We start from the raw sequence: 12,121 nt of genomic DNA on the forward strand, positions 1-12,121 counted from the left end.
CTGGTAGAATCATAATATAAAGGCTGTCCTCAAACAGACGCTTGCCCCTTCCACAGCCAACAGCGTGCCTTCCATCCCCTGTCCTGTTGCCTCTTTATGTTTTACTAGCATCATGTATATGAATGTACTATCATTTCTAATGTTTTTCTAATCTTTTATTCATGTATATGATTATATCTTCACATACCTACATTATGTATTAGACAAAACAAATAAAAAATTAAAAGATAAATAAACATCAATAGATGGTGGTAGGATTGTCCAAACTGCCGATATGTTAAGCACTTTCAATAATGAATTCCTAAACAGTATTTAAGAGACAAGTTCTAAGCCAAAATTCCATATCTAGTGTACAGTTAGCATCAATCCAGTTTTTGTTTTGATATGACAGATTGTGTAAAAGTTTATCATACTGTACCTGAAGTTTTCAGTTTCCTCATCTTTTTCTGCCAATTTCCGTTCAAAATCTGCTTTAATTTGGGAAAGTTCCAGTTGAAAGCGCAATGTTTTGCTTTCTTCATGTTCCAGAGCTCCCTAATAAGGATACACAATATAAATTAAGGTTCTAACTATCTTTTTTTAAAAAAATGGGAAGGGGGGAACCACACCATATGCTATAGTAGCTGAAGGGCACAATCCAATACAGTGGTACCTCGAGATACGAGTTTAATTCGTTCCGGACCTGGGCTCTTAAGTCGAGCAGCTCTTATCTCGAACGACTTTTCCCCATAGGAATTAATGTAAATAATTTTAATTGGTTCCAGCCCTCAAAAAACTCACAAAGTTAGTCTAAATTATGGAGAAAGACATGTTTTTAATGAAGAAATGTACATGTACATATAAATGAATAATGAAGTTTCTTTCACTTAACTTGTAAACTTTCTTAAACTTTTAAATTTACATATGTTCAACTTCTCTGCCACCCAATCCTGTAGGACAGAGGTCCCCAACCCTTTTTGCACCAGGGACCGGCTTTAAGCGATCAAGAGAGGAATGGGTGAATGAATGGACGGAGGGTGGGAAGGAAGGAAGGAAAGAGGGAAGGGACAGGAACAGAGGAAGGAAGCAAGGAAACTTATGAAAGGGGAGAGTAAGAGAGGAATGAGTGAAGGGAGGGAGGGAGGGAAGAAGGTGGGAAGGAGAAAGAAAAGAAGAAATAGAGGAAGGGAAGGTAAAAGAGAGAAAGAAAAAGAGCAAGAAAGAAAGCAAGAAAGAAAGGGGGGAGGGACAGGAACAGAGGAAGGAAGCAAGGAAACTTATGAAAGGGGAGAGTAAGAGAGGAATGAGTGAAGGGAGGGAGGGAGGGAAGAAGGTGGGAAGGAGAAAGAAAAGAAGAAATAGAGGAAGGGAAGGTAAAAGAGAGCAAGAAAAAGAGCAAGAAAGAAAGCTGCAAGCACCCCCCCGAGCCCCCCAGGCCGGCTGCAACCTTTTAAAACACGCGCGCCGCTTCGCTGCTGTCTCCTGAAGCCGAACGCGGAAGTTAGCGTTTGGCTTCAGGAGACAGCTCCTTGGCGCTTGTATCTCGAATTTGGGCTTGTAAGTAGAACAAAAATATCTCTCCCCTCCCAGCTCTTATCTCGAGTTGCTCTTAAGTAGAGCAGCTCTTATGTCGGGGTTCCACTGTATTCTGTTCAGTTACAGAGCAATCATTATGATAATACAAAAAGCACAGACAAAAGATTTCTAACTATTAGTATTCTTTAACAGTATTAGCACCAGTTTGCAACAATAATTTTACGTGCAAGGGTTACTTGGAGCAGGTAATCTTGTTGTCACTGATCCTACCTGATTTGTTTATTTACAGATGCCTTAGAGTTTGTGTTGAGTCCAGATTGTCACGCTGTGTATTGCCAGCCCCAGAGACATTCAGAGACATTCAGTAATTAAATAGTTAACTCTGTGTATGTTAATTTAGCTCCGCCCACTGTGATGTAAATCCTGTCTAGATAGCCAGGATCACTTCCTCTCCTCCTGATGAAGAAGGAGAAAATCTCCATCTTGCTTTTAACTCTCTAGCTATGTAAATGTGCTACGAGAGCCTGTGATCAGGCAAAAATAGATTTTATTGTTTTCTATTAATAAAAGTAACTTTGTTTTGAAGCTTTTCTGTAACTTTATTCATCGCCTCCAGATTAGATTCATTGCAGCTCACGCGGGCTGTGATTTATCCCTGATAATCTGACACAGATGACTATACAGACCAGTCCTTGCAGTTTTCTATGTTTTCAAAAGTGGTTTGCCACTGCCTTCTTTCAAGAGCTAAGAGAAAGCGACTGGTCCAATGTCGTCCAGCTGATTACTTGCCTAAGGCACTACTGGGACTCAATTTTTTCTTTTCTGACTCCATATCTTAATCATTAGATCAAACTACCATCAAAGAGAATGAAATGTCTATCAGGGGCAATTCACCTTGAGTACTATAAAAAGGGAGCAATCTGTTAGTAATTTGGTTTACTACTGTTTTATTCTTACTGCCAGGATGACAAGAGGTACATGCAATTTATTCTAATTTAATTGCTTTTGAATGACCCTGCAACTTGACTTGATATCAGGATGAAAACAGATATTATCTGATATCCCCTTCTGGTATCAGAATGTATTTTGGCTTAGCAGTACATGTAGTGTAAAATACCATTTGTTCTGTGTAGATTAAGCCTCCATTCGTAATGTAATAGCTAAGGCAGGCACACACAGGTGTGTAGTGGTGTTGAAGGTTAATTCCTTCCTGGCTATCAAGCTTCTTATAATAGCACTAAAATATTTACCTGGGCATTTGTATGTGAAAATGCCAAATCATTTTATTTGATAGCAGTGATTTTCATTTCTTTTTAATTTGCAAAGGAAGATTATTTATATTTTCATCCGTTTGATCATTTATGTTTGTTGCAGATATTAAATGACTGGGTTTAAGATCTAGCAGAAATAAACTGCATGATACTATGGAAAAATATGTGCTGAGGAATGACAAGGAAAAGGGATATGGAACAAGATGATCTTTCATGCATAAAAAACCAGCCAACTAATAAATACATTTTTCCTTCAACAAAAGACAATTAAGAATTATTAAGAATCTTTTAAATTTTGTGGCCAAGATAAAGGCTAAAATTAATTATTTAAGATAAAACAAAAATTTAAAATCCTGCAATAATAATTCCTTGATTTTCCTTGCCTTTGTTTTTCTGATTTAGTTTTGTACTGCATTTTTAAACTGGCTTTTAAAATAGAGCATTGTGCAACAGAAGGATCAGTATAATTCATTTAGTTCCCTCTTAACTTTCATATGGATAGAACATTTGTTTTTCTATATAGTGTTATGCCATCTGATTAGACGTTATACATTGAGATTCTATAAAATGAAGCAAATTCAATCTGTGGGTATAATATGCTTATCAGATGTTGTTATTCTAGTACAACTCTGTCAACGAGTTGTAAGCTACAGTATTGCTAATGAAGGCACATGTGCTTATTTGATTTTAGTCATCTGTCAAATGAAATCATTTTAAGAAACCTTTTTTTTTCATGTAAGGGATTGCAGAGAAATTCGTTTATGATTTATTAGGTGATCATACCCACAATCTCACATCTTCATGCTCTGTCACATATTTATATTCATAAAAACACATGTAATATATAGCAACACTTTATTGTGTGGCCTCATTTGTAAAATTTAGAAATTATTGACTACAATAATTGACTACTCAAGACCCACCTATACCGCCAGGCATGGGGGATTTGAGACACCTTTCCCCCAGGCTCTTTATATTTTATGTTTGGTATGTATGTGTTGTCTGGTTTTAATATGATAGGGTTTTATATATTTCTTTTTAATATTAGATTTGTTTCATTATAATACTGTTTTTATCATTGTTGTGAGCCGCCCCGAGTCTTCGGAGAGGGGCGGCATACAAATCTAATAAATGAATGAATGAATAAATAAATAAATAAATAAATATTGAGGAACAAAAATGATGTAGGAATGAATAAATGAACATGGTGGAAGTAAGAATCTAGACCTAGTTACATTTTATCCTCGTCTCAGCTCTCTTTACTTTTCCCCTCCTGTTTTCCTAATTTTTTTTCCTCCCCCTGTATTTGTGAAATGCGTAATGCTATTTACTCTGGTAAATAATAGTATGATTTTTGTATGACTATGCATGAGGTGATTGAGATGGACTTAATTTACCATGCAGAACAAAAATCAAAGAGCAACAAAATTTTGAAAAAGTTTTTCTTCACCTTCTGATGGTCAGGGATCACAATCAACAGTTTGGGGAAAGCAGTCTATACTGGGCTGGGCAGTGGATTTTTATTTTAAACCCCCCCTACTATTTTAATCCTATTTCGGCGCTTACACTACAGTTTCTGGATGTCTCCTTCAGGTTTTCACAACTGACATCAGAACCCCAGAAAAAGATATTCTGAGGACATACATTGCCGTGGGTTCTTCGCATTGGATGACTGCAAAATGCACTGCTTATAACACAGAAAGAAAAATAAAAATCTTCCTTGTAGTTTTATGGAACATCTGTTTTAATGAGCATGCCAGGTTCCATTGTAGACTGTTTTATCAAGATAAAAGTTTTCAAATCAACATATATATATATATATACACATACATACATACATACATACATACATACATATATATATGTATGTAGATTGTTCTGAGTTCGGGTTTTGCCCTGTGTAATATTTTGCATGTCTATGCGACGTTTCGGTGAAATCACATTCACCATCATCAGGCTGAAGTTCCAAGCTTCGTGCTGTTGTACGAAGCTTGGAACTTGGAGCCTGATGATGGTGAATGTGATTTCACCGAAACGTCGCATAGACATGCAAAATATTACATAGGGCAAAACCCGAACTCAGAACAATCTACATACATATACCCGTGAAAATTTACGAAAACAAATATATATATATATATATATATATATATATATATATATATATATATATATAAAATACAGTAAGCATACGTATGCATATATATACATATACATAAACATATGTATACATGCATATACTGTACATATACATATATTCTTGCATCAAAACTGGAACCAAGCATGCTGTTCCTCTGCTGTAATACCAAAAAACCTTTTTATTTGATGGGGAAATCCCTGCAAAACATAAGACAGCCTGCAAATTTTTTCAAAAAGGAAAGACAGATTAATAAAATGATACATGTGGCGGATTCAGAGCTTATTTTCGGTACCAGTGCATTCCCAATACTGGTAGCTAAATAAGTGGTATATGTCCCTTTTGAAATAAATGATTTTTTAAATTTTAATTTATGACAGTGCTATTCAACGTATTCCAGAAGTGGGTTCCTCCTGGTTCGGACCGGTTAGCCCGAACTAGTAGCAAACCATTGGTGATGTCACGATGACATCACAGAACTGGTTCAGTCGGTGCCAGTTCATGGGTGCCACCATCTTATTAAAAAAGATATTTTATTTATTATTTTTTATCTTTTTCCCAGGGATTTTTCCTTCTACACATGCGCAGAAGCCAACTTTCCAGCACTGCGCATGCATCACCATCTTTCCAGCACTGTGCATAGGCATGTGCAAGAAGCACATGGGAATCCACGTGGCGTTAGCCAAGTGGTGCAGGAGGAAGTGTACCGGCAGCAAGGTAAGTTAGAACTCACCCTGCCCTGATATATTCATTTTACTTGCTATGTAAACAGATGATAATCAGATACACTAAATTATACCCAAGAGAGCACGGAAGAACATAGATATCAAAAGATGAAATCAACCTGATGATTACCATTTCACAAAAACACAGAAAAACAAGTCGGCTGGAAATTTCCAACAATTAGAGAGCAGAAAACACCTGGATATTTATAGCCAAGGCAAGTGAATGTGACTTTTAAATGTAACCATTTTTTCATAATTGTACATTTATAACAATATTGGATGTCTTTTCGGTCAATTGGGGAATATGAGAATTTGGTTTATAGCCAAGGAACAAGAAGCATTTATTTCTGGATCTATATAGTACTATAATTACAAGGCTTTATAGCCATTTTCATTTTTCCAGATTGCCCAAGAGGATGTACAAAGTAAATAAGATTTCCAAGTTTATTTTCACTTTGGGATGAGGCATAAAAACAACACTTTCAAGGGCAAAAGCCCCCAAAGTGGCTTTCTCGGCGACACCATCTTGGCTTTTGTTTCTGCGCATGTGCAGTAACTGGGTTTTTTTGCTTCTGCACATGTGCTTAAGCTGTGCGTGTACGCTTGCGCACGCCCATGTGGCGCATCAGGAAGCGAACCGGCAGCAAGATAATTCAGAACCCACCCCAACCACAGGATGCATGCTCAGTTTATAATTCAGCATATTTTGTCCTGGATCAATTAGGTAAACCATGGCTAAATTAACCATGGGTAAGCATGCATTTATGAATATACCCTTAGAGCAAGTCAGAAATAGTAAATTGGCAGGCTACAAATGCAAATACATAATGTGAAATATGTATTTGCATTTACATCCTTTTTAAATTGTGGCTCTCTCTAGACATGCAACTGTCAATTATCTGATTGTAACAGTTGGAAGAGAAGATTTATCCCTTTCTTCTCTTTATGAGGTCTTAACAAAAGCACTTCCTGGTATTAGCTACACTTCATTGGGGACACGGTAGGAATTTCCTGAATTCAAAGGCCAGGATTTCCCTCCAGATTACAGCAGAGGAGTAAAAGAGTTAGCGCGTCCCACTGTCTGCCTCCTTTGATTTGGATAATTATCATCTCCCCCAGCTGATTCTATTTGCATGTTAAATGCAAAGTCAGTTTTAAAATTATTCAAATATGCTCTTTAATTGTTTCACTAATTTACCTTTCCCAACAAATTATCTCTCAAACCGAACAATTGTTTTAAAGTTCCCAGAGTTCTCTTAACTCTTTCAGCACTGATTTTTAAGACTTTATTTTCACAACATTAGGACTTCCAGATTTGGGATTATCAGACAACTACTACTGGTAGCAAAGAATTCTGAATATTTGCAGCCCAGATTAGGTATCCTTCACATTCTTTTTCCAAATCTTTATCTTACCTCCGCTTCTTCCAGGGCTAGCTGGACTTCTGCTTTTTCTTGTTCAATCTGCTTCTTCATTTTCTCTACTTCGTGAAGGTTCTTATTTCCTTCACTGATTTGATCAGTTAGATCTGAAATTTCCTCTGTAAGAATTTTTAAAAACAATGATGAAGGAATGAGGATCTCAAGGCCCTCCCTTTCTTCTAAATCAATGTCTGTGTGCGTGCATGTGTAACTTTTGTGTTTGTGAACCATCAAAACTGAAAGATGTTGAGTATTTATTTTATTTACCAAATGTATATGACTGTCCATTTTACACACAGTGACTCTGGGTGGCATGCAGTAATTAAATAAACTGAATCAAACATCCCCTCCCCTAAAACTCATTCCTTCCGGCCTGTTCCTGTGGCTGCAAACAAATCAAATAAGTTGCTTGATTGACTTTGGATCAACTTAGGGTTCCCAAGTTCACTGACAGAATTATGTCATCAGGGTCTTTTGAAGAAGTAACAAGGTGTGGACCAATTTTATCTCCATGGGAATCATGTTCCACAGAGAAAGAAGAGGAGAAGGCCCTATTTTTGGTCCCACCCAATGCATGGTATTATTTAACACTGGGTTATTTCACTGAAAATAATCATATCTTCTATGCCATGCTTTTCTATGTTTTGGTATCCAGCTCCAGTATGGGTCGAAACAATGTTCCTTTGTTCTGATAAATCAATATCATCTACTCATAGTTTTATATTAGATATCTGTCTATTCTTCTATTCTAGGAACTTAATGTATTTGGCAAATTCCATTGCAATTATGACTTTTGAGTAGCTACTCTACTGTTGTTATGAAAGTTAATGCCTCTGATATGAAAGTTGTTTTTGGTACTTCAGAGGTGAAATTCTAGACCACAGGTGTCAAACTCGCAGCGTCACATTGCCGTCATGTTTTTTTCCTTTGCGTAGCTAGGGTGGGCGTGGCCTGCAAATGATGCATCTGGTCTGTGGGCCGCCAGTTTGACACTTCTGTTTTAGACAAAGAAGTCCAGATCACCCCTGTAATTTTATGACACCAGACTTTTATTTGCTCTCCCTTTAGGTGGGCAAATTGCTATGTATCTTTGTGGGTTAAGGCTTCCAAGCTCCTTATACAAATTATTCATGACTTCCCTTCAGTAGCCTTGGTAACCAATGACCTACCTTGCAGATTCTTGTTTTCTCTTTTTAAGGTCTCTGTATTTTCTAGGCTTTCTTCATATGCATTCTTCAGTTTAAATAATTCTGTACTCAGGCTCCTAGATTCCTTCTGGGCACTCTCAAGCTCTGCTTGGGACTCTTCATACTTCTGTTTCCATTCTGTAATAATCCTGTCAAAATTGCGCTGCTTCTTGTCCAGAACTCCTGCAGCTGAGTTGGCTTTTTCCAAGTCAATCATTATGTCCTCCAATTCATTCTGCAGTCGGTGTTTTGTCTTTTCCAGAGATGAGCATTTGGCATTGGCAGCCTCAATGGCTTCCTCTGCCTCCTGGAGACGAGCTGCCAGTTTTTTCCTGATGGCAGATATTCATAATAAATTAACCCATCCAAAAAATGCCTGACTTGTACAAAATCCACTTTTCAGTTAATGCTATTGAATTCCATTTGTTACATATTGGCAAAAATTTGTTTCCAATAATAATAATAAAATACTACTACTACTACTACTACTACTACTACTACTACTACTAATAATAATAATAATAATTTATTAGATTTATATGCCGCCCCTCTCCGAAGACTCGGGGCGGCTCACAACAGTAATAAAAACAGTATAACAATGGGACAAGTCTAATAATAAAAATATATAAAACCCCCAATAATTAAAAACCATGCAGCACATACACAACAAACATGAAATATAAAAAGCCTAGGGGAGATGTCTTAGTTCCCCCATGCCTTGCGATATAGGTGGGTCTTGAGTAACTTGCGAAAGACAAGGAGGGTGGGGGCCGTTCTAATCTCTGGGGGGAGTTGATTCCAGAGGGCCGGGGCCACCACAGAGAAAGCTCTTCCCCTGGGGCCCGCCAAACAACATTGTTTGATGGACGGGACCCGGAGAAGGCCCACTCTGTGGGATCTTATTGGCCGCTGGAATTCGTGCAGTAGAAGGCAGTTCCGGAGGTATTCTGGTCCAATGCCATTTAGGGCTTTAAAGGTCAATATCATCAGGTATAGAGTATTTTTGCAACACCTGACCGGCACAGAATTTGGGGATTTCTGAATCCAAAGTTTTTTCTGGTGACTCATTCTATATTTACATAAAACTGGTTTGAGATTTCTGTTATAGTTTCACCACTAGGTGCTACTTTTCTTTTCCACATATTCATACCAGCTTATAAAAAGAATATACAGGTAGTCCTTGACTTACAATAGTTCCTTTAATAACCATTCAAAGTTACAACGACACTGAAACAAGTGACATGACCATTTTTCATCGGTGGGAGAAGGTTAAAAATTATATATTAACAACATCAGTAAGCGATGCAAATGTAAGAAATAAAATTCAATCACTCTATAAAGAATGAACAATGTAACCCAGAGACAAAGCAAATGAAGGATACAAAATTGATTCTTCCCTGGTGAAGGGATTTTTTTTTCTGTATGGTGATGGTACACTTCATGCTTTCTGTTTTGTTTTTTGTAAAATTCTTTAAAAAATCAATAAAAAATTATATTTTAAAAAAATGACCATTTTTCATACTTATGACCATTATCGCATCCTCATGGTCACATGATTTACATTACGATGCTTGACAACTGGTTCATATTTATGATGGTTGCAGTATCATTGTTATGTTCGGTTAAAAGAAATAAAGGGAAAATCACTGATTGGTTAAGACACGGCTAAGTTTAGATTGCCACCGAAAATAAACGGTTGTCAGAAAAAGTTCCCGCGTTAAGAAAAGGTATAAATAGGGCAACGGATTAGCCGTTGCCCTTGTTAGGGATTGCTTGTTGGAGAGAACTATTCTATGTTATGTCTTCCGAAATAAATGTATTAATACAGAAGCAGTCTCGGGTGCAGTGATTTAACAGTGGCGACGAGGAGGTCGAACTCCCACTGAACAACCATGAGCTCAGTCATGGCTCAACCGCCGGCTTTTTATAACCTGGACACAGAACCATGGACGTCTTACATGTCCAAATTTCGATCCCCTTTTAAGAAGCAAAGGCAATGGAGGTCAGATTCACTTAAGTGTAACTAATTTAACAACTGCAGTGATTCGCTTAACAAATGTGGCAAGAATAGTCATAAAATGAGAAAAAACTCAGTTAACAAATGTCTGAGTTAGCAACATAAATTCTGGGCTCAAGTGTGGTTCTAAGCTGAGGACTACCTGTAGTAAGAAGTAAAGCAGTAACTAGGATGTCTCTTACTTAGCTTCTTCAAGTTCTTCTGTCCTTTGGATAGCATCTGTTTCATACTTCGTTCTCCATTGTGCTACTTCTGCATTCCCTTTGGAAAGTGCCCTCTGCAACTCAGCCTTAGTTTCTTGTTCTTCCTCAAACTGCTCACGCAAGAGGTCACAGTCATGGCGAGAAGCCTGCAGAGCATGGGCCAAAGCACTCTTGGACTGCAGGATAAGGAAACTAGAATTAGCACATTTTGTAGCAGAACAAGGAGCTACACATAACTAGGCAAGTTCCTGTGATTGATTCTCAATTTTCAGTTTTACCTTTTATATATGAAATTCTCATGAATTACATTCTATTATTTGATCCATAATAATTACCACAACCTTTATTTTGAATTTATAAACACATTCTGTATTTTTAGTGTCATGGTGGTCCAGTGGTTAGAGTGCAGCATTGCAGGCAAATTCTACCAGCTGCTAGTGGTTTGATTCTCACCAGCTTAACCTTCCACCCTTCAGATGTGCGTAAAATAAGATTGTTGGGGGCCATATACTGATTTTGTAAATCACTTAGAAAATGCTATAAAGTACTATCAAGTGGTATATAAGTCTAAATGCTATTGCTATTTACGCAAATCTCGACAAATAATGATTTCATTTACACTAGTGATTCTCAACCTGGGGGGTCAGGACCCCTTTGGGGGGTTGAACAATTGTTTCACAGTGGTCACCTAAGACCCTGGGAAAAGACAAATTTCCAATGGTGTTAGGAACTAAAGCTTCTATGCTGGGGCCTTGGAATATATTTTTACAATCCAGCCAATCAGCCGTTTTAAGAGGTGCCCCTCTTACGAGGTGCTTAAAGCTCTGTTGGGAGAATTGGCCTTATGGTTGGACTTAGGGGGTCACCACAACATGAGGAACTGTATTAAGGGCTTGCGGCATTAGAAAGGTTGAGAACCACTGATTTATACAAATGAAAAACAATAATGGACCAATTTGCCTTGTCATGCAGATCAGTACAGTTCCATTGCATTGACATGAAACATGTGATTCCATACCTATTCATAAACTATCTTAAAATGAGAATTTTTCTCTGGCTGTCTCAGAATCATGCCGGGATTCCTAATAAAAGCATTACCTTAGTCTCTTCCTCTAGCTGCCTTTTAAGTTCATCTATTTGCTGAGTGAAAGACAATTTCCCTCGAGAAAGTTGGTTGATAAGTGATTCTTTTTCTTCCAGCAGCCTTGTAAATTCACCTGCCAGAGAGGTATCAAAAGCAATAATGAGCATATGCTTTTTATGACGAGAAAACAAAATGGAATATATTTTGTTACTTGAGGCAAATATTCTATCAGTTTCAGATTATTATAAAGTGAGATTGCCCTTCAGAGACAGTTGCCAAAATAGAAGTTATATTAGGAATCCAAGAAGTCCTCTGGTTACAGAGAAAGCAAGGGGGAAAAAACAATGTGATGTTGGATTGAAAAGATGCATAAACGTGAATTTTCAGGTTAATGCATAATATACATATACTGTAGTAGCTATGCTGGTCAGGATATTCAGTTTCATTACAAATGCATCTCCATTGACTTCTACTATATGTATCTATACTTTAAAAAACACTTTAAAATATTGCAGAAAGATATTGAAAACAAAATAATTCTTGCATGCAGAAACAGAAATA

General features: G+C 37.3%; 1 protein-coding gene and 1 long non-coding RNA gene across 2 annotated transcripts in view; one reads left to right on the top strand and one right to left on the bottom strand.

Annotated features, from left to right (window-relative positions):
- LOC139166494 (uncharacterized) overlaps positions 1-12,121 on the top strand; it is a 71,591-nt gene that overhangs the window by 48,774 nt on the left and 10,696 nt on the right. Inside the window, exon 2 of the long non-coding RNA XR_011558967.1 lies at positions 5,486-5,640. This is a non-coding gene — a long non-coding RNA (uncharacterized lncRNA). The remainder of the gene's footprint in view (positions 1-5,485; positions 5,641-12,121) is intronic.
- Positions 1-12,121, bottom strand: part of MYH15 (myosin heavy chain 15) — a 109,698-nt gene that overhangs the window by 22,647 nt on the left and 74,930 nt on the right. The window contains exons 30-34 of the mRNA XM_070750102.1: positions 11,575-11,693; positions 10,456-10,652; positions 8,239-8,588; positions 7,064-7,188; positions 419-534 (exon numbers count right to left, since the gene is read on the bottom strand). Of these exons, the coding sequence (XP_070606203.1) occupies positions 419-534; positions 7,064-7,188; positions 8,239-8,588; positions 10,456-10,652; positions 11,575-11,693 (907 nt within the window). The remainder of the gene's footprint in view (positions 1-418; positions 535-7,063; positions 7,189-8,238; positions 8,589-10,455; positions 10,653-11,574; positions 11,694-12,121) is intronic.

This window comes from Erythrolamprus reginae, chromosome 4 (assembly GCF_031021105.1).
Source record: "Erythrolamprus reginae isolate rEryReg1 chromosome 4, rEryReg1.hap1, whole genome shotgun sequence".
Lineage (NCBI taxonomy): Eukaryota > Metazoa > Chordata > Lepidosauria > Squamata > Dipsadidae > Erythrolamprus > Erythrolamprus reginae.